This window comes from Rhinoderma darwinii, chromosome 4, assembly GCF_050947455.1.
Source record: "Rhinoderma darwinii isolate aRhiDar2 chromosome 4, aRhiDar2.hap1, whole genome shotgun sequence".
NCBI lineage: Eukaryota > Metazoa > Chordata > Amphibia > Anura > Rhinodermatidae > Rhinoderma > Rhinoderma darwinii.
The window spans coordinates 64,338,450-64,362,650 of NC_134690.1; the positions used below are offsets into that span (position 1 = coordinate 64,338,450).

At 41.3% G+C, this 24,201-nt stretch overlaps 1 protein-coding gene across 1 annotated transcript in view; it reads right to left on the reverse strand.

Moving 5' to 3' along the window:
- The window catches only part of SNTG2 (syntrophin gamma 2), a 443,415-nt gene that overhangs the window by 134,456 nt on the left and 284,758 nt on the right, over positions 1-24,201 (reverse strand). The window contains exons 7-9 of the mRNA XM_075861154.1: positions 7,472-7,559; positions 6,077-6,168; positions 2,567-2,694 (exon numbers count right to left, since the gene is read on the reverse strand). Of these exons, the coding sequence (XP_075717269.1) occupies positions 2,567-2,694; positions 6,077-6,168; positions 7,472-7,559 (308 nt within the window). The remainder of the gene's footprint in view (positions 1-2,566; positions 2,695-6,076; positions 6,169-7,471; positions 7,560-24,201) is intronic.

The following is a 24,201-nucleotide window of genomic DNA, read 5'->3' on the forward strand; positions in this document are numbered from 1 at the left end:
GTACTTAATAACTTATCACTGTGTTATCTGTGGTGTTACATAGGACTGTAGGTAACTCTACTACACTATCTGTACTCAGTTATTACTGTGTGTTATCTTTGGTGTTACATAGGGCTGCACATGAAATCTACGACATTATCTGTACTCAGAGGGTTATCACTGTGTGTTATCTGTGGTGTTACATAGAAATGCAAGGGAAATCTACTACATTATCTGTACTGGGTATATATGAGTCTGTTTGTGAATGTGTCTTTGTGCTTGTATATATGTGCCTTATATGTATTTGTATATGTTCCTGTCTGTGTATTTATCTGCCGGTGTGTGTGTGTATGTGTCTGTACGTGTATGTCTATATATTTACCTGAATGTGTGTATGAATATTTGCCTGTATGTCTAAATATCTGTCTTTATGCATGTACAGTATATATGTTCCAGTATGTGTGTGTCTATATATTTGGTTAATTTTTAGTTTGTGTAAGGGGCGGCAATAGAGAGTCCCGCACAGGGCGCCATCCAACCTAAGGCCGGCCCTGGCCCCATTCTAGAGATAGGTGTGGGTCCCAGAGGTGGGACCTGCATCTACCTGACATTTGTGGGAAAACCCCTTTAAGACTACATGGTAAAATGTAATGAGACATAGTATTACATCGTAAACAGGGAAAGGATTTTAAATACAAGTTGAAAAATGTAATATGGAATATTTAAGCTCAAAGGCTATGTAAACCTTTAAAAGGCAAAACAAATGTATATATAAAAAGGTGTATCAGTGTTTTGTGTAACTTTGTAAATACTTTTTATTTAAAATTATTTTACTTTTTTAGATACAGCTGCTCTGTATTCTCTACAGAGCAGCTGTATCTAGCGCTATTCACTGAATCCAGAGGCATAGCTAGCGGGGGCAGGGGGAGCGGTGGCCCCAGGCCCACGTAGATGGTCGGGCCCAGGGCCGGTCCCACAGCGGTGGCATGTCCTGGTTTCAACTGTATCTGCATCCTCAGGATGCAGATACAGTTGAATCCAATTCTAAAGCAATGAATTTCACTATGTAATGCTAACTGTGAGTGGCTCGATGCAGACATGCGCATTGTAGTGACGACATCGCACCTGTCTGCGCCGAGCCACATACTGCACAGAGCGAAGGAGCTGAGGTTTTTCACGTCTGAGTTTGCACTCGTTCATGTGAATCCGGCCTTAGGGAAATTAATTCCTACTAAACTAAATAACATGGGGCAAAATAGGCAAATATCTTTACAGTATCTAAAAATAAACCTGTATCTAAGGATAAACCTATTTTGCTTTTTCCAACCTGTGTCTTACATAAATGACTAGGATTGTTGTTGTTTTTTTGTATTCTTACATGACAATAATGGACAATAAGGGACTTACTGTAAATCTTTATTGTAAGGATAGATATTGTTCTTGTGGAAGGTCTTATGCTTATCATATTTCACACTTACTCCTACCAAGGATGGTGACTTGGCATAACATAGTATAACATAAATTTAGCATTTAGTCAAAATTATGAAGCTGTGCATGTCTCCAAAAAACATTCAAATGGAGACTCCTCACTGTCTTTTTCTAGTCTGGAGCTGAAAGCTATGTTCATACGTAGCGTAATTGCTGCAGATTTGCCATCCGGATTTGATGAAAATCCACAGTATATTACAGAAAATTGGTTGAGATTTAACAAATCTCATCTACACAATGTGGAAAGTTTCTTTGAGGAAATTGACTTCAATGGGGAAGTGAAAATCCGCAACAAATGGAACATGTTTCAGTGTTTTTTATGTTGCGGAATAGCTGCACTTCCGCACAAAAATCGCAGCTTGAAAGAAATAAAGAAAACTTTTTTGCCTTTAAAACAGCCATACCTTTCCTGGCACTTCCATGGCGATGAGTCCCTGCTTCTCGGGCTGGCATGTGTTGAGCCAGCCTACTGGGATGACGTTTTGTCCCATGTTTCAATGGGAGGTCAAAGGCAGAAACCACTCGAAAAAAAGAGAATGCCAAAACCCGCATGGGGGAAAAAACGTCTCTGCCTCCCATTGAAATCAATGGGGGCAATTTGAGCCATTTTATGGCGCTAGTTCCGACGTGGTTTCTGCATCAAAATCAGTGCATTTTGGCTAGCCTAAAATGTATGCAGGACTAGTAAAAGGTTAGAAAGTTGTTGTATCACTGGTACTTGACAACCAAAGTTATGAGTAACGTCAATGGAAAGACAGAGTACTGTTTTAATTAAACTGATCCATTGGCAGTTAAAGGATATAAAAAACATTTCTGAAATGTCTGAAATGTCTGACCCCCACCTATTGGGAGAATGAGGATCCGATCCCATGAATCCTTTTCCACCTGGTGAGGCGGCTGCCACATCTTGGCGGGTGGAGAATGAATGTGGAAGTACATGTATGCAGTTCTCTCCATTCAGTTCTATTTGTGGAAACCTTGATAGGTGGCGTGCCCAGAAATGGGAATTTCATAATAAGTTTGAAACATACATACAGTAATATGTCTCATCAGGCTATTTAAAATAAAAAGATGATGATAGAGTTATAGTAACACAAACCTTAACTTTACTGGTGAAGCTTTGAACCTTGAAATTCGAGCCATTAGTAACGGAATTGAAAGCTCATCTATCCATCTCTTTTCATATTTGAGTTCCTGACTTGTAGGAGATGATGGTGATGAGGGGGCCTATAGAGGTAGATTTAAAAAAAACTAATATTTTCAATATTTGATCAAATAAAAAATTGAAAATAAAATTCTAGAAAAATTTACTTAGAAGAATATATTTCATAGTACAACAGTTTTTTTTTGTAAACCTACCATTGAAATTAAAATTCACAGAGGCAGAGGAAGCTAGTGCTACTGGAAGGAAGGCATTGTGTAACACTACATAGTCATGCAATGCTAGTACGAAGCTAGGCCTTCCTTCACCCAACACAAAAACTTAGATTGGTTCCCCTCTTCCCCCATAAATTTAAACATAATTTTACAATCTTTTTACATGTGCCATATAAAATTTACCCCACAAAAAAATAGTCACATTAAACAGTGCTGCTCTACCATGGAAATTGTTTCTGTTGTCAAAATACTATAAATTCTCATTGTTATTAAATTAAAACATTATTATTAACTCTACTGACGCCAGTGGTGCCTTTCTGCCAGCACGTAGGAAGCATGCCTGTATGATGCTGCTGATCTCAGGGTGGGCAAGATGCGCTCTGGGGGCTGATATTCTGCAATCCAGGTCCAGAAGGTGCGGTTGTCAAAGAAGACATTAAAGAGGCTCTGTCACCAGATTTTCAAACCGCTATCTCCTATTGCAGCAGATCGGCGCTGCAATGTAGATAACAGTAACGTGTTTTTTTTTATTTTTTAAAACGAGCATTTTTGGCCAAGTTATGACCATTTTTATATTTATGCAGATGAGCCTTATGTACAACTGGGCGTGTTTAAAGTTATGTCCAACTGGGCGTGTATTGTGTGTCTACATCTGGGCGTTTTTACTTCTTTTACTAGCTGGGCGTTGCGAATAGAAGTGTATGATGCTGACGAATCAGCATCATCCACTTCTCTTCGTTACCACCCAGCTTCTGGCAGTGCACAGACACACAGCGTGTCCTCGCTCATCCGACGCGATGAAGTTCCTGTGGGAGGAAGTGAGTGACGTCACAGCGTGATCTCTCGAGAACACGCTGTGTGTCTGTCCACTGCCAGAAGCTGGGTGGTAACGAAGAGAAGTGGATAATGCTGATTCGTCAGCATCATACACTTCTATTCACAACGCCCAGCTAGTAAAACAAGTAAAAACGCCCAGATGTACACACACAATACACGCCCAGTTGGACATAACTTTAAACACGCCAAGTTGTACATAAGAAAGGCTAATTTGCATAAATATAAAAATGGTCATAACTTGGCCAAAAATGCTCGTTTTTGAAAAAAAACAAAACACGTTACTGTTATCTACATTGCAGCGCCGATCTGCTGCAATAGGAGATAGGGGTTTGAAAATCTGGTGACAGAGCCTCTTTAAGTCTACAGAGAAGTTTAGCTTGAGGTTGACCAGAATGCTTAGTGATCTAGGTTATAGAAGTCTACAAGATGCCAACCTGATGAAGCCGGGTTGCGGCGATACGTGCAGGAAACTTTGAACCATATGGAGGAATAGTGACATGTATAACGCTCTCACTTTTTGTTTCTATCTTAAACCACAGTTTTTAATAGTTAGATCTGCTGAGTATTGAATATTTCTATAATAAATGCATTATTTTATTCAATTGCATTTATATTTATTGCTATTTACTGACACTTATTTTTAAGCACCGTTTGTTGGTATTAGTATTTATTGCTATTATGCACATATTATTTTTATTTGACTATACATGTGTCCCCTCAATATATGCATATGTATTACGGCCATGTTCGGGATTCGTTACCAGTCATCTGCTCATTGCTATGTTAGTGTGTAACCCGTATTTCATGATCTTTGAGTAAAGTATACATTTTATATGTATGCGTTCCAAACATGATTAATCATTTCATATTCACCTACAAGGGTTCTCTGAGATTAGAAAAAAGGGTTGTTGTTTTTTATGCTTTTTAGAAACAGTGCCACTTTTGTCAATGGAGTGTGGCTGGTATTACAGCTCAGCCTTATTCTGGCCTTCAAATAACTCTATTTAATTGATTCATTTTACAGCGATGTAAATTAATTTGTATTGCCTTTAATATTTTACATAGCTGCCTCATATGCTTGAATGCATACTTTTCTAATTTGTCACTTACATAGTCATTTCAACTCATACTGTCATAAAAATATGATTTATTTTATTTAAATTGAATATTTGTTTGCATTTCCGAACTTTTTCAGGACTAATGATAGATAGATAGACAGACAGACAGACAGACAGATAGATAGATAGATACATAGATAGATAGATGGACGGACGTCCAGACAGACAGACAGACAGACAGACAGATAGATAGATTTGTTTCCTCTATAATTGATTTTGTTTGTTTTTTTATTTGTATTATAAAAGCTAGGTTTGTCCACTGTTGAATTATTCTTGAAGATTAGAACATTATTAGGGAGGAAAAGACTCAGTAACTAGATTGATATTGAGTTCAAATGTTTGAAAGCAAATTCTTAGTCATGCTAAAAGGAGAAAACAAGAGTAAAATTAAGCTTAAGTGATGGAAAATTAAAGCAAAGGTTGAAAAGCATGACACATGATATGTTAGAACTGAATTAAGTCACCTGAGTCTGTAGGTTGCATTTTAGAGAGCAAGGATGTGTGCTGAGAATTAAAGGTCAGACACATCATCCAACTTCATAACCAATATAAAACTGCTTGGGATGAATGGGATATAAATGTTTTAATAAAATGAATTAAATAAAAAATGTAACCTTACATGAGAGTGGAAAATGAAGAACATTCAAGTACAATAAAATTGCTCTATGAAAACGAGTATATACAGTGGATATAAAAAGTCCACACACCCCTGTTAAAATGCCAGTTTTTTTCCATGTAAAACAACTCAGTACAAGATGATCATTTCAGAACTTTTTCCACCTGCGAAGGGCTTGGCTATTTCCGTAATACCCAAAAACTACAGTGGAGATAGCCGTGCTTAGGAGTGGACACTTTGTCTTTTCCTCTGCAGTGCTGGATGGAGGAACAGGGGAACCCCATTCTTCGAAAAAGTCGCATAAGTGAAACCCTGACCTATAGTTGATATGCCAAAAATATCTCAGAGAGGTAAACCCATTTAAGTTTTATTGCAGCCCTCGGGGGTAGTACAATCTGACAAGTAGCCCACGGACCAAACAGGTTGTGCACCTTCTAGCAAGGACATATGGACATTGGGCAGTACATAGATAGACTGTTATAGGATAGACCTGCAATACACTCACAATACTTTTGTTTTCATTTTATTTGTATTGCATGAACAATATTACTTCTAAATCTACAGTGTAAATTTTTTAATATAAAATGTTATTCATTACTAAATAGATTTGCACAACAAAAATGCTAAAGAACAAAATCTCGATAAAACATTTGCTACATACTGTGTTGGACGTATTTCCATTCAAATGTAAACCACTGTCAAAAAGAGGAGATGAAGTACCACTGCTGTGATCACTGGGTGGTTCTGGGGAACCTACAAAAATAAAAAATCCAAAAGTATATTGTACATGAAATCATTTTGTACAAATTAATGTGTGCTATGTTAAAGGGTAACTAAACTTTCAACAAACTTCTGACATGTCATTGTGACATGTCAGATGTTTTGATCGGTGGGGGTCTGAGCACTGAGGCGCTCACCGATCGCTAGAACGAAGCGGCAGAAGCGCTCGTGTGAGCGCTGAGCCGCTTGGTTTCTGATCGGCTTTTCTTGGAAAGCCGATGTAACAGTGTACGGACTCAATAGAAAGTCTATGGGCCTGTACACCATTACATCGGCTTTCTGAGACAAGCCAATTAGAAACCAAGCAGCTCAGCGCTCACCTTAGCGCTTCTGACGCTTCGTTTTATTGATTGGTGGGGATCTTAGTGCTCAGAACCCCACAGCTCAAAACTTCTGACATGTCACTATAAAATGTCAGAAGTTTGTTGAAAGTTTAGTCACACTTTAACATATTTTCTTTTAAATGAAAGCAGTGCATTACCTATTATAGAGACAGATCATGTGATTGCTATGTGGCCCAGTTACAAGGACCCAGCACTGAACTGCCTATATTGCATACAGACTTTTACAGTTTCCATTGTGTTCAATACTATCTGTATTAATTCATATGCAGTGAGCTCCCCCTACTGGTAACTACATACAGCCAAAATGCTATTGTTTAACTCAGCTGTATACAACGAAACAGAGAGAAAAATGCAACTCCATACCTAATAAAGATTTGTTATGAATAAATAGTGGATATTAAAAAAATAATGATATATATATATATATATATATATATATATATATATATATATATATATATATACCCACACACACACACACACACACACATATATATATACAAAAAATACAAAAAATAATTATATATATATATATATATATATATGGAACTTCTCAAGCCCTAGGCTTTTCTGTTTGCTTACAATAAATAAATAAGCATTTTTTGAGCAGGGTACAAACACATTATCATCTTTTTTTTACCTCTAACTACTCGCCTCATTGCAGCAGTGTACAAATTGCAAATATACTTTAATTCTGCGTAAAGTACATACTTTAAAAACTTAATTAAACTACTTATAATGGCAAAAACCATGTGCATCTGTACGGAAAATGACCCAGATGTGACAGCAGGACCAGATCTAGCAAATTGAAGAAGTAAAAAGATAACATAAGAAGTAAATATCATTTCAGTCTATATTTCCAGCTTGTGTATAACAGTATGAGAAATCTTAGCATCTCAATTACAAAAACAAAAATCTTCTTACTTTCTTACCTAGTGGGAGCTTAAGAAATGAAGGCGCTTCCTTGAAATAGTAAACAGTAATGGTGACTTCATCTCCAGCATTCCGCAGTAAATGAACCTGGTGTGAATTCAACAAACATGAAAGAAAAGTGAAGCCCCGCAGACTGTAAATGTAATACATTTGATGGTCTGAAATATTTCAACTGAAGTTTAGTTTGTACAGCCTCAGCGTATTAATATAGTATAGCACAAAAAAATAAAGCTATCAATAGAGAAGTAATGACTATAGAATTCAACACAGGTGCATTATGGGTATTGTTATTGGTGTAGAAACGGGTATAATACTCATGAAATGTCTGTTTTACTAGAAACTTGTATTCCCCATGAAATAACAATTTTGGAGCACCTTAGGTTAGAGCTCTATATTGTGTGTTCCTCCTTTACTCCTCCTGTAAATGTATAATAAATTTACAACTGGGTGTTAACATTCCTCTTGTCCACAAGGTGTGTTCCTGACACTGGCAGCACTGATTGGAGAGTGTCCAGAGTGTGTAGGGACACACACCATTGACAAGGGGATTGGTAATACCCAGTTGTCTAGGAAGAATAACAGAGGGACAGCACTATGGTTTAAGAGAAGGCGCTCGAGAAATTTGATTTGATAGGAAATGCAAATATTTATTAAAGCAGACATGTCAGGACAGCAGACAGGTCCTCTTTAAATGGGTTGTCTCATGAAGACAACCAGAACTTGAAATAATATCTGAACTTCACCTCCTAAGGTCTGTGCAGATTCTGTAGCTTTGCACTTAGACTGTATTTACATGGTCTATTTTTACAGTGATGCTTTGTGAAAATATTTTTCCATTATTTTTACAAAAAAGTGGATAAAGCCACCCCATCCCCAGTTTGCCCTGGTGCCCTTAGGTAGCCAAAGGGTTCATTGTAAGCTCCCAAATTATCAAAGACAGTTAAGGGGTTAGTTTTACATTCAATGGTTAATTAGATTACTTCTAGGTGTCCCTTCCTCATCAACCACACTAGTAGATAGGGAACCTCGACAATTGTCCAGTTTGTCACACACTAAGGGTATGTTCAGATAGGGAGTATACGCTCTGTAAAGGTACACAGCGTATCCGCCACGAATGCCGCAGGGAATTCCAGCCGAAAAACCGCACTAAATTGTACAGCAGTCACATGGGATGAAACGTCATCCCTGGAGGCCGGGCTGGACGTAGCAGTATAGAGTTCTGGGTGAGTATATTTTTCTCTGAGTTAACATTTTTGCTGCGGAATCAGAGTTTTTCCGCTGCAATAATCGCAACATTTGATATTTGTTGCGGGTTTTAGCTCCCATTGAATTCAATGAGAAAAACCCACAAGAAAAAAACTGGGAAAAAAAACCGCACTTCAGGTCAATTTATGATTGTTTTTTCGTTAGGATTTTTACGCATCATGTGGATAAGATTTGTTCAAATCTCTTTCACTCTGTTGCTACTGTATTTTCCGCAATTAAATCCGTTGTGGAAAATCCGCATTATTTACACTACGTGTAAACGGCCTAAGACCAATCCTGCTCCAGAGTAATCTATAGGTATACAATTCATACAGACCGTTTATTTCCAGACATAAAATGGCATATACTATAAATAACGGCATTATTAATAAGCCAGTCCTTTTTATTGGCACAAAGCTTCCTCCACTCAGTTAATCAGTGCATTTCAAATCCGTTTTTCCTGAATGGTCACGCCACTTAAGCACTGTATGTTTCCATGCTAATTACTATGTTAATAAGGCCTTCAAACTGCATTTAATTATCAAGAATTGAACATGTACCATTAGCTAATCAGGGGGAATCATAGTCTCTTGCTTCAGAATATGTAGAAGAACCAATATATTATGACTGTTTAATTAAAATGTTAAAACAGGAAGCACTTTGGTGTTCTATACGATGATTAAATTAGAGGCCAATAACAGTAAAAAATAATCTGACGTCATTTTACTTTTACGTTTATTAGCTCATTTCAAGCCCTGTAAGCATAATAACAATGTTTCTGTAATAATAATAGACGTAAGTTTTACATTATGCTTTCTCATGCACAAATATATAGCACATTCAGTTATTAAATGATAGAAATAACATCAAAAGCTTATTGTTAATACTTGGCAAAATAAACGGATAAAACTGTAATATAAACATTTTATTGTGGCAAGAAACATTACTTATCTAATGAATGAATGGTATACCATGATTGGTCCAGGATATGTCAAGAATAGTCACAAATTTATTGGAAAGCAAACACTTTTGCAACTAACAGTTTTTTTAATGCCCCAATGCAACAAAAATAATAAAAAAAACTTTGCAAATGTTCTAGGTCCCAAATGTTCTACTATTTTGTGTATGCAGCTCCTATACAGACTTATGTGTATCAGTACCTCTGTGACCATAGGGCAAATAGTGTGTCTGCACCGGGCCCCTGGCAGTGACACCAATTCTAACTGTATCCGTGTCCTCATTGCGCCACCTGCGCCGGGCTGCTACTATCCTATGCTCTCAGCAGTATGCCACAGGCGGCTTGATGACGTCACTGAATTGTTACCTGCGGCAATCATACTGACTGCACAAACCGCAAGAGGCCTTAGCTACTATGCTCGCTTGGAGAAAAACGTTAGTAGAATATCAGTTTTATTATTTTCAGGGCCACTATTACTGGAAGGGGGCACAAAAGAGGACATTATTGCTGTGTGGGGGGGGGGGGGGTACAAAATTGGGCATTAATAATGTGTAGGGGAAACAAAGAGGGGCATTATTACTGTGTGGGGCACAAAGAGGGGCTTTATTACTATGTAGGCGGCACAAAGGGTGCATTATTGCTGTCTGGGAGCTATCTGTTTGGCACTATTATTCTTGGGGGCACTATTTGACACTATTTTTTAGGGGGCACTGTCTGTGTGCACTATTATTTGGGGTTATCTCTAGTTATGACGTCAATATGGATTTTTTAATTTGTTACAATATTTCTTAAGCACAGTATTTGGGAGCACTGTGCTACACAGTAGGTACAGTTATGGGAACAAATGGGGAAGCAACAGGTACAACATTGGAGTTAGTGGCAGGATGAGTACTATGTAAAGTGGGTGGAAAATCGAAGAGGAGGATGCAGAAAACACCGAGGGTGTCTGGGCAGCATACTATGCAGACATGAACTGTGTCTGTGAGAAGTCTTCATGGGGATGTATGCCAGAGTGAGATAAAAAGTGAGAGTGAGCAACTCCAATTAAAGAAGATGTCACCTGTGAGTTAAAACCTCTCCCATTAATGTGTCTAAATATTGGTTCCCCTACATATATATAGTTTTTTTTATTATGTTTATTTAAATGTTTAGACATTGGAAGACAGCACAATGTTCAGGGGGGGGCACTTATGAAATAATTTCACTGGGCCCACCAATGTGTTAAACTGGCCCTGATGTGTCTTTGTGGCTACAGACTACAAACTAACCTTGTCTGTAGTCTAATCCTGGAGTTATGTTTTAGTCTCTGTTCACACTATTATTATTCTATAGTTTGAATATTTTTTTACAGAAAGATTAGCTTTGTTGCAATTCATTGGGGTCTGTTTGAAAATAGGTCTGCCATAACTGCTATAGCTTCATTAAGAATGGAAAACATGACAGTACAGAGCCTAACTGTACCTCTTCTGTCCCCTCTTCTACTGTTTGTATGATATTAAGAAAGATGGAATGGAGTAAGAAATGAATTCAGGATCAGACAGCATGAAAGATTTGTTTGTTATCGTAACCATTGAAACACATAGATCTAATAAATTGAAACACATAGATATAATAAATTTGTCAGCACATTAAATATAAATGGACTGTGTCTAGTTTTCACCTCGGAGATACATGCAACATCAATCAACTTTCTAGACATAACCATCACCAAAACGGAAAAGGGTAATTTGACAACAATCCTTTGCCATAAATCTACGGCAACGAATAGCCTCCTAGCATGGGACAGTCATCATCCAATGAGTTTGAAAAGAGGGATCCCCAAAAGACAATATCTCAGGCTCAGGAGAAACTGTTCGCATTTAGGGGTTCCAAATAAGTGGCTATCCGGACAAAATACTGAGGTATGCATATCACAATGCATTATCCAACAATAGAAACAAGTTATTGGCCCCAAAAAATTAATGGAGGGGGAGGCACCGTCCCCGATTAGCATAGTGGGAACTTATGACAATAGACATAGTGAGATCATGACTATATTTCAAAAGTTTTGAGGTATTTTAATCGCTGACAAAGATCTCAACAAAGCAGTTGCTCCTCACCCACTGATTACATTCAAAAGGGGAAAGAACCTTCAGAACCGCTTAGTTCACAGCCATTTTACCGAGTGCTCACCACTGGTAGGATGGCTGCCCGATATACCAACGGGAACTTTTAAATGCGGATCCTGCAAAGCATGTAAATAAATAACCAAAAGTACAGTTACAGGACAAATTTTTAAGAATAGGCAATTTGGAAACTGTAAATCCAAGGGGGCCGTTTACATGGCAACATGCACGTGCCCACAAAATTATGTTGGCAAAACGATCCGGGAATTCCGGAGAAGAATCCTGGATCACATTGGAAATAGCCGTAGAAAAGAAGATACATGTCTAGCAAGACATATGCAAGAGATACAAAATAATAGAGAGGAGGAAATTATATTCCAAATAATAGAGGTGATCAGATCATCGAATCGTGGAGGCAATCTAGACAGACTCCTACTTCAGAAGGAGTGAAGGTGGATTTACCGACTCAAAACACCAAGCCCGGAGGGTATTAATGATGATCTGTCATTTAACAGTTTCATATAAATGTATAGACTTTAACAGATTGATCCTCTACTAATGTCCTATAGATGGGACAGGTTATTTACATAACACTGTCTCATCTACTCTATATATTATTGGACCTGATAGTTGCCAACAATGCTCAAATTATAAATATAGCAAATTCTGAATCCATCAACATCGGTTCCTAATAAGGATAATAGCCTACACACATTGACTAAAATTTGAACCCCCCCCCCGCCAGACGAAGCTACGATTGACAATTTAGGTCACAGTTCATATTGTATTATGGATGACTACTGTATGTCACGACATTGCTCCATCCCCCCGACGTGGAGGGAAGGTTTGGAACAATGTCTGATCCATGCCAGCGATGGGGATGGATGGGGATGCCAGCGATGGGGATGGATCATACACTGTTACACAGTGAAGCGCCAATACTCTAGCCCGAACGTCATCTAGGGGAGGCCGGGTTCAAGCCAGTCAGTGATTGGTTGTATGTGACGAGCCCCTTATGAACGGGGCGGGACATGCACTACGTACTGTGCCCTCTCATTGGTTAGAAGATACAGGGGGGAGTGCACTTCGCCTCTTAAGACAGAGTTTTTGGCTGCCAACAGTGGCTAGTAAACTATGTCAACACCAAGCATGAATCGATGCTCCTAGTACATTGTCTACTTAGACTTCTAGAATGCTAGAAGATCTAACAGATTAATTCTGCAGGCCCCTGAGGATTTATGGCAGACTTACCAAGTAAAGAAACGTGTAGGGCTGGTATTTTGTAGCCATATCGACAAGTGTGCTCTAATAGCACAGGGGCTATTCACTCTGTATTTGGTGCAGGTGATCAGGATTGTATTACCTACAGGAATAGCCCAGTGCTGATGCCTTTACAAGTGGGGTTACCTGTCCCTACTTGGAAAAATGATAGTGTAAAGAAAAATATCTACTATTATATATATAAAAACAAATAAAAAGTAATATATAAAATATAAAAATATATGTAATAAAAATAATAAACAAGTTAAATATGTAACATATATGTAAATTCTATGAATTTGTGGAGTGCACACAATACTGTCTACCAAATCACTTTATAAGTGTCAATATAAAGTGCGAAAGCACTAGACAAATGATTGTTGATACATTTCTATCATCGGTCAGTTCACGCAGACATACTGAACAAACCAAACATCAACGGTTACGTGGTAACCAGAAACAAATATATCCCTAAAGGGTAAATGACTCAGTGAGAAACACATAGATCTGCACAAAAGCTATATACACAATCAGGTAATACTATTTATATGCAGTTGAATAAAAAAAAAATATATATATTCCTTAATTTTAATCCTGGATTGCCCAATGGTCTAGTTGAGTTCAGTAGAGGAAATGAAAGTAAAAGAAGACTCAAGTTGGTGATATACTGTAAAACGCTATAAAACTCATTGAAAGTTGCTATGACTGGCACTGGGAGGATATCTGAGATATCCCAACCTCAGAAGTGACACACTAAGTAATCCATCTTATAACTAAAACACTGCATCTGCATCACTTTGTTACTAGTTTTAATGCAGTCATAGTGTCCCCATTAACAGTGACAACCAAGGAGGGACCTCAAAAAAGTGCCAACCAATAGGTTAAAATTTACCCTCTCATCACTACAACATTTCGGTTCACTGCCAGGAAATAACATGTGAGCAGATAATGAGCAGATGTTGTAATTCCCCTTTGTCTTCCAACATTAGAGAACATGTATGATAAGTGAGTACTGAGGCAGACACTGTGCCATTTTTTGAACAGTCTTTTGAGACTGTGGTTATTCAGGTCTCTGCCGATATCCTACTTGATGATGTGTCCTCCATAAGGAAGAGCGGACCAGCCAGTTACGTCCCGCTGTAGTGACCTTACTATGGTCGACACCTCACTACAATGGGCTGTGATTGGGCAGGCCACTCATATGTCATGTCATCATGAATTACTGTAAACCAAGGGTGGACATACCATTGGTGCAACCTGTGCTGCTGCAGAGGAGCCCAGTAGGCAAAGGGGCCCAATGTTACTTTAAAGCAACCTTCTTCTGCCTGTTAGATTTCATGTAAATGCCTGAGATGGTGAATTTTATTGCTCACATGTATTGGTGTTTTATTAGAGAGACATTAGTGGGTGATTTATGATGAAATATTGGAGAGCAATGGGCACATATACTGTTTCTGCACAGGGGCCCTCAGCTGTCTGTGTTCATCTCTGCTGTAAACAGATATGGCGGGGAACCGAATAGATAAATTCTTAAGATAAATATACAGTATTAAGACGTTTATAACATCTTGGTCTAATCTTAAGCCAACATATATTCATTTAATGATAGTTTTACATGTGGAAAATACAAACCTTCATAGCTAATTACTAGGAATAATGTATTAGCTTCCAGTTAGTATTTCCCGTTAGTATCATGGGGCTACTTATACTGTGCGCTGGATTGCTATGTGTACATCACTCTGGCAGGACCCCTTCTAATAACAAATGTTACGCGATTAGAACAGGTTTTTTTAGTGAAATGGTTTTGCGGTGTTCAATAATTTAGTACATTGTAAGCGAGACATTTCATCTCGTAAATCTACTTGGTGGCTGACATTCTACTGGCTTATATATTACCGCTATTCACACTGTAAGGCTACAATTGTTATTTTGGACAAAAACAATCTTTTTCTTTATTTAATATGTATACTTCTGTTGAATAATAAAAAAAAAATGCACTTAAGTACCTATTGGATAGTCAGATATTCTCTATTTGTTTCAAGCACAAATACAGCAGTTTAAATTATTATTAGTAATTTGTTAATATAAATATGCATACATAGAAAATAAATATTACAGATCTAGCACCGTTTATCTTGAATCTGTATGATATAATACAACAAAAGCCTTTGAAAACGTCAAGTAAGGTCAGAATCACACGTTCTGTATGCAGTTTTTGGAGCAGTTTTTGCCTCAGTTTTTTTTTAACCAAACACAGGACTGGACACAAAAGAGAAAAGATGTAGCAGTCTTTTTTTTATACGTTTCCCAGCTTTTAGATTCACTTCTGGCTTTGGCTAAAAAAAACAGTCAAAAACTGCCACAAAACCTGCATAGAAACTGTGTGTGATCCTGGCCTTAAAGAGGCTCTCTCACCACATTATAAGTGGCCTATCTTGTACATAATGTGATCGGCGCTGTAATGTTAGAAAAACGATAATTTTTGACAGAGTTATGACCTATATTAGCATTATGCTAATGAGTTTCTCAATGGACAACTGGGCGTGTTTTACTTTTTGGCCAAGTGGGCGTTGTGGAGAGAAGTGTATGACGCTGACCAATCAGTGACCAATCAGCGTCATACACTTCTCTCCATTCATTTACAGTGCACATAGCGATATAGCTATATCGCTATGTGCAGCCAAATAAACACACTATAATGTTACTGCAGTGTGCTGACAATGAATATACATTACCTCCAGCCAGGACGTGATGTGTATTCAGAATCCTGAAACTTCGCTAATACAATCCCGACACTACAGCACAGGAAGCGTAATCTCGTTTGAAATGACTGTTTACAGCGTAATCTCGCGAGATTACGCTTTCTGTGGTGTAGTGTCGGGACTGTATTAGCGAAGTGTCAGGATTCTGAATACACATCACGTCCTGGCTGGAGGTAATGTTATTCATTGTCAGGACACTGAGCTAGTATAGGTCATAAATCTACATTACAGCGCCAATCACATTATGTACAATATAGGCCACTTATAATGTGGTGACAGAGCCTCTTTAAAGTGGTTGTCCAGTCCCAAAAAATGTATCACCTCTCCTCAGGAGAGGCCATCTGTAATGGCCGGAAGGAGGTGAAGGGAAAGTGAGCCCTAATCTACCCACCGCCCTGTCCCTGCCTACTTGCAACGACTCGCCCTAGGCGACGAGGTACAACTGGGCGGCGGTCCCTACGCTGTCTAAGTGCACAGGAAAACAAACAGGGAACATGCAAGGGAAGGGGCAGTAGCCACGGAACGCCACGAGGAAACGGAGCGGCGAACGGACAGTCAGGACCAGGACGAAGAGAGTACACCCAAGCGGGCAAGGAGACAGAAGCAAGCCAGGGGCAAAGCAAAGCAGGTCAAGCAGAACTGCAGCAAGGCAGAAGCACGGCAGAAGCAGGCTGGAGCAAGCAGCAGTGGGGCCAGGAATCCAAAAGAATTACAAGCACTGAGGGAGAGAACAGGGCAGGTAATAAAGGACAGGGGGCGGAGCTAACTCCGACAGACCAGGCCGCGATAGGCTCTCCCACTCCTGAGCCTGCCACCCTGGTTGGTGGGAGATGGTGTCAGTCGAACAGGTCTGGCCTCAGGTGTGGATTGATTAATCCCAGGAGTATACCTAGATGAAGTACCTGGCAGATCCCTAACAGTACTCCCCCTTTTATGAGGGGCCACCGGACCCTTACTAAGGGGACCCGGTTTAGTGGGGAAGAGAAGGTGGAACCTCCTGATCAATACCCCAGCGTAAACATCACGGGCAGGTACCCAAGTCCTCTCCTCCGGCCCGTATCCTCTCCAATGGACCAGGTACTGGAGGGAGCCCTGGACCATCCTAGTGTCCATAATCTTGGCCACCTCGAATTCCACCCCCTCAGGGGTGAGAACGGGAACAGGAGGTATCCTCGAGGGGGACCAGGACGGGGAGCAGCGTTTAAGGAGGGAGGCATGGAAGACGTCATGTATGCGAAATGATGGGGGGAGCTCCAGACGGAAGGATACAGGGTTGAGGACTTCAATGATCTTATAAGGTCCAATAAATCGGGGAGCAAACTTCCTGGACGGGACCTTAAGGCGCAAGTTCCTGGACGACAACCAGACCAAATCCCCGACGACAAACCGGGGGTTAGCAGAACGTCTACTATCCGCCTGAATCTTTTGTGCGCTCTGGGACGCCTCTAGGTTCTTCTGAACCTGGGCCCAGACGGTGCACAGTTCCCGATGAACATCCTCTACCTCAGGATTATTGGAACAACCAGGGGAGACGGAGGAGAATCTTGGGTTAAACCCGAAATTACAGAAAAACGGGGAGACCCCTGACGAGTTACTGACCCGGTTATTCAAGGAAAATTCAGCAAGGGGAAGGAATGAGACCCAATCGAATTGACAGTCAGAGATGAAACACCTTAAATATTGTTCCAGGGATTGGTTGGTCCTTTCCGTTTGGCCATTAGTTTCCGGATGGAAGGCGGAGGAGAAGGACAGATCAATCTCCAACTTTTTACAAAAAGCTCTCCAAAATAAGGAAACAAATTGTACCCCTCTGTCAGAAACGATATTGACTGGGGCCCCATGGAGACGCAGGATGTGTTTCACAAACAAAGAAGCTAACGTCTTGGCGTTAGGTATCTTCTTAAGGGGCACAAAGTGGCACATCTTGCTGAAGCGGTCGACTACCACCCACACCACCGACTTGCCCTGAGATGGAGGCAAATCGGTGATAAAATCCATGGAGATATGGGTCCAAGGTCTCTGGGGAATGGGCAAGGAACGTAGTAGGCCCGCAGGTCGGGACCTAGGGGTTTTGGACCTAGCGCAAACCTCACAAGCGGCGACGTAAGCCCTAACGTCTTTAGGCAACCCAGGCCACCAATAGTTTCTGGTAATGAGGTGTTTGGTGCCCAAGATGCCAGGATGGCCAGATAGAGCGGAGTCATGGTTTTCCCTGAGTACCCTCAGCCGGTATTGCAGGGGAACAAACAGTTTGTCCCCAGGGACGTTCCCGGGAGCAGCACCCTGATCAGCCGCGATATCAGAAGCTAAATCAGAATCCGTGGCAGAGACGATTATACCAGGGGGTAAAATACAAGCAGGATCCTTCTCAGAAGGAGGATTGGCCATGAAACTACGTGACAGAGCATCAGCCTTAATATTCTTGGACCCAGCCCTATAGGTAACCAAGAAATTAAATCTGGTAAAGAATAGTGCCCACCGAGCTTGTCTAGGATTAAGCCTCCGGGCCGATTCTAGGAAAACCAGATTCTTGTGATCCGTAAGGACCGTTACCTGGTGTCTGGCCCCCTCCAGGAAGTGCCGCCACTCCTCAAAAGCCCATTTAATGGCTAGAAGTTCGCGGTTGCCAATATCATAGTTACTCTCCGTGGGCGAAAACTTCCTAGAGAAGTAAGCACAGGGGCGGAGATGGGTGAGGGAGCTGGTACCCTGGGACAAGACGGCCCCCACTCCCACCTCGGAAGCGTCAACCTCCACAATAAATGGCTCCTCTTGGTTGGGCTGAATAAGCACGGGGGCCGAGATAAAGCACTTCTTGAGGGTCTCAAAGGCCTGGACGGCCTCAGGGGGCCAATGGAGGACATCAGCACCCTTGCGGGTAAGGTCCGTAAGAGGCTTAGCGACGACCGAGAAGTTGGCAATAAATCTCCTGTAATAGTTGGCGAACCCTAAAAAACACTGTAACGCCTTAAGGGAGGCAGGTTGGACCCATTCCGCCACAGCCTGAACCTTGGTAGGGTCCATGCGGAATTCATGAGGAGTGAGGATTTGCCCTAAAAATGGTATCTCCTGTACCCCAAAGACACATTTTTCAGTCTTAGCAAACAGATTATTCTCCCGAAGGACCTGGAGCACCTTCCTGACATGCTCCACGTGGGAGGACCAGTCCTTGGAAAACACCAGTATGTCATCAAGGTACACAACAAGAAAATTACCCAGGTACTCTCTCAGGATTTCATTAATAAAATTCTGGAAGACAGCAGGGGCATTACACAACCCAAAGGGCATGACCAGGTGTTCGAAATGACCCTCGGGTGTGTTGAACGCAGTTTTCCACTCATCCCCCTCTTTGATGCGGATAAGGTTATATGCCCCCCGTAGATCGAACTTAGAAAACCATTGGGCTCCCTGAACCTGATTAAAAAGATCCGGAATCAAAGGAAGTGGGTACTGGTTCCTTACGGTGACCTTATTCAGGTTACGATAATCAATGCACGGCCTAAGACCACCATCCTTCTTCCCCACGAAGAAGAAGCCAGCACCTACAGGAGAAGTCGAGGGGCGAATGAAACCCTTGGCCAGGCATTCTTGGATATATTCCCTCATAGCTTTACGTTCAGGACATGAAAGATTAAATATCCTCCCCTTAGGAAGCTTGGCACCAGGCACCAAATCGATAGCGCAATCGTAATCTCTATGGGGGGGCAACACCTCGGAGGCCTCCTTAGAAAACACATCGGCGAAGTCCTGAACAAACTCAGGAAGCGTGTTTACCTCCTCCCGGGGAGAAATAGAGTTAACAGAAAGACATGACATAAGACATTCATTACCCCATTTGGTGAGATCCCCAGTATTCCAATCAAACGTGGGATTATGCAACTGCAACCAGGGAAGACCTAAAACCAGATCAGACGATAATCCCTGCATCACCAGTACAGAGCACTGCTCCAAATGCATGGAGCCAACAAGCAGTTCAAAAACAGGAGTATGCTGAGTAAAATAACCATTAGCAAGGGGAGTTGAGTCGATTCCTACTACAGGGATAGGATAAGGTAAATCAATACAAGGCATCTTTAGAGACATAGCAAATTCCGCAGACATGATATTAGCAGATGACCCTGAATCCACGAAAGCACTGCCAGTGGCAGCCCGGCCAGCAAACGAGACCTGAAAGGGAAGCAAAATTTTATTGCGTTTCACATTAACGGGAAATACCTGTGCGCCCAAGTGACCTCCCCGATGATCACTTAGGCGCGGAAGTTTTCCGGCTTCTTATTCTCGCGCCTGGGACAGGTGTTCAGTAGATGCTTGTCGTCCCCACAGTAGAAGCAGAGACCATTCATTCTGCGAAACTCCCTACGTTGTCGAGGGGACATGGAGGCCCCGAGTTGCATAGGTGCCTCCGAGTCCTCCGTGGAGGGGCGAGGAGACGGGACCTCGGGGGGGATCGCAGAAAAGTCAGAGGGGAGCACACTGAAGCGTTCTAGCTGACGTTCCCTGAGACGTCGGTCAATTCGTACTGCTAGGGCCATAACCTGGTCAAGGGAGTCAGACGAGGGGTAGCTAACCAGCAGATCCTTCAGGGCGTCAGATAATCCTAACCTAAACTGGCACCTTAGGGCCGGATCGTTCCACTGAGAAGCTACGCACCACTTCCTAAAATCAGAACAGTATTCCTCAACCGGTCTCCTACCCTGACGTAAGGTCACCAGCTGACTCTCGGCTAAGGCAGTCCTGTCAGTCTCGTCGTAAATGAGTCCGAGGGCAGAGAAAAAACGATCAACAGAGGAAAGTTCAGGGGCGTGAGGAGCCAAGGAGAAGGCCCACTCTTGGGGCCCTTCCTGGAGTCGGGATATGATGATACCCACCCGCTGGTTCTCGGAACCTGAGGAGTGGGGCTTTAGGCGGAAATACAGTCTGCAACTCTCCCGGAAGGAGAGAAACGTCTTACGGTCCCCTGAGAACCGGTCAGGTAACTTGAGGTCGGGTTCTAGAGGTGAGGTGAGGGGTACTACTAAAGCAACGTCACCCTGATTGACCCTTTGGGCCAGGGCCTGGACCTGTAGGGAGAGGCCCTGCATCTGCTGGGCCAGGGTCTCAAGGGGGTCCATGATAGCGTCAGCGTAGGAGAAATGGTAGACTAGGTAAGGGCTTGTAATTATGTAATGGCCGGAAGGAGGTGAAGGGAAAGTGAGCCCTAATCTACCCACCGCCCTGTCCCTGCCTACTTGCAACGACTCGCCCTAGGCGACGAGGTACAACTGGGCGGCGGTCCCTACGCTGTCTAAGTGCACAGGAAAACAAACAGGGAACATGCAAGGGAAGGGGCAGTAGCCACGGAACGCCACGAGGAAACGGAGCGGCGAACGGACAGTCAGGACCAGGACGAAGAGAGTACACCCAAGCGGGCAAGGAGACAGAAGCAAGCCAGGGGCAAAGCAAAGCAGGTCAAGCAGAACTGCAGCAAGGCAGAAGCACGGCAGAAGCAGGCTGGAGCAAGCAGCAGTGGGGCCAGGAATCCAAAAGAATTACAAGCACTGAGGGAGAGAACAGGGCAGGTAATAAAGGACAGGGGGCGGAGCTAACTCCGACCGACCAGGCCGCGATAGGCTCTCCCACTCCTGAGCCTGCCACCCTGGTTGGTGGGAGATGGTGTCAGTCGAACAGGTCTGGCCTCAGGTGTGGATTGATTAATCCCAGGAGTATACCTAGATGAAGTACCTGGCAGATCCCTAACACCATCAATATCTGATTAGTCGGGGTCCGACTCCCGGCACCCCCACCGATCATCAGTTTTTGAAGGGGCCGCAGCGCTCGTACTGTTTCTCCTTAATTCCTTATCTGCTCGTACTGTGAATCGCCGACACATTTGTAGCGGCTGTTCACAGTATTACAGCCTTCTCCTATTGAAGGATAGGCCATCAATTTTTGAGACTGGACAACCCCTTAAAAGTTTCTTGCCGTGTATTTAACGCGTTAGAGTCAAAGTAAAGAGTGCTACATCTGTATTAAACCTTATTATATCAAGCTACTGTGGCAACAGAAAAGACTCATGTAGCAATAGGAGAGACAGACAAATAAGCAAAGATAAAGTGAAAATTAGACAGAAGATAGATTTTTTTGTTTTCTCATTGTTTCCTATATTAATAGGAATATTAAGCAGATGTTAGTACAGATGTAGCCATCTTTATCTTGACCTTTAACGCATTAAATACACAGTGTCAAAAATCTTTAACTTTACCTTTTCAATGGCTTTTCAATGGCTTTTGTTGTGTTATATCCTGCTGCAGCAATTTATCAGAGTCAAGATAAACTTGGCTACATCCATATAAACATTCAGGAGGAAAAGATCAGCACTCCTTGTGGAATTTGAAAAATAAATCATCTTTATTTATTTAAATAGCCAGTGGAAAGGCTGAACAGCTTAAAGTGGACAAAATACATAACGGGTCCGTCCCCTCCGACGCGTTTCTAGCTCACAAGAGCCCTTACTCATAGATAGGGGAGGGAATGAGAGTACGTGGCTGAAATAACAGCCAGGAAAGAAAACCACCCACTCTAATCAGTCCTTTTTTAAGATGAAGGTTTACGCCAGATACTAGAGCCGGGTTCTAAATTTTCTTTCCGGAGAGCGCCTACTTTGGGTACCATGCTCTCACCTAGTTTAACGCATGTTTCATCTAAACAAAATACGTGGCTGTTATCTAAAGGTTTTTATCCTTGTGGTGCAAATATATGTATGTGTTGCAACCATGTACATCAAGTTAAAGAAGTAAGTTCGGCTATTGATGGAACTATACATAAAACAATTCATCAACTGCAACACACAACATATAGTATATCAAATAAACTGTACTCTCTGTGATTTATCCTATGTTGGGTGCACAAGTCGCCCTCTTAAGGCCAGAATTAGAGAACATCTGAATGGAGCCACTAATCCTAAAGTTAGAAATCCTTCTAATGCATCGAAACACTTTAGTCTTATGCATCAAGGCAATATCAGCAGCTTTCAGTTTTCAGGAATTGAAAGGGTTAACAAACCAGTGCGAGGTGGTGATCATAGGAGAGCACTACTAAATCGTGAGGGATACTGGATTCTCATGTTAAATACTATAGTCCCCAATGGTCTTAATGTGAGAAATGATCTTATTATGAACTATTAATACTCCATATATTTTTGAATTTGGTCTGTGATTTTATAGTTACATTTTTATACATTTTTGTACGTTTTATATGTCATTCACTTTTGTGATCATTGTATACACCTGATTAGAGTGGGTGGTTTTCTTTCCTAGCTGTTATTTCAGCCACACACTCTCATTCCCTCCCCTATGTATGAGTAATGGCTCTTGTGAGCTAGAAACGCGTCAGAGGGTACCGACGCTTTATGTATTTTGTCCACTTTAAGCTGTTCAGCCTTTCCGCTGGATTTTTAAATAAATAAAGAAGATTTATTTTTCAAATTCCACAAGGAGTGCTGATCTTTTCCTCCTGAATGTTGTTCCTATAGCGTGGAGATCACTGTCTTCTTTGTGCACCTGGGAGGGTGAGCTGACATTTCCATTTATTTATTACATCCATGTAAAGGTTTAAATTCAGAACATCGTATTCTATTGGTTATTGCTGTTCCTTATACAGTCTTATAATTCTTAATATAGACCTTTCAACTTAATTCACACATTCTTTCTACTGAATTTAAGATATGAGCTTCTATCCAAAATAAAAACCAAAATTACAATAATATGAGAAGTGGGACTATCATTCTGATTCACAGACTCAAAGAAAGCAACATAAGGTGAAATGAACACGACGTGGATTTGCAGCGCAGATTTTCCTACTGCAAATCTGCAGTGTAATACATCACCAGGAAAGTAAATAAAGTTTCAAGTAATCTTTTCTAAATGTTGCAGAATTTTTCGGCACATAAATTGACATGCGGCGAGTATCTTACAATGCGCAGTATTGTAAATTTATCTTGTGTTTTAGCCTGCAAATTGTATTTGACAAGTTAATTTTAAAAAAATGCACCAAAATCCGCAGCACAAAACCACACTTATTTCCGCATCAAAATGTAAAAACAGCACCTAAAAACGCATAAGAAAAAAGCACTATTAGGCATGGATTTTACCTGTGAAATTGACTGTGTTTATCTGCGTATTTTCTGCACCATGTTACGCAATGTGTGCATGTAGCCTAAAAGAGTTTAAATACTGACGTGAACGTGAACCAGCGATGTATGCGGTACAATGTATTGCAGTTTATTGTCATTTTTACATGCTTCTGTTAAGCCTTGCCAGAAACAGAAAAAAGGCAGACCTGGGTGCCTTCATTAGGCCCCCGGGCTGCCATAACAAACATCGGCATGGGGTCCGATGGGCTGTTAGAGGGGGCCGTCTTCT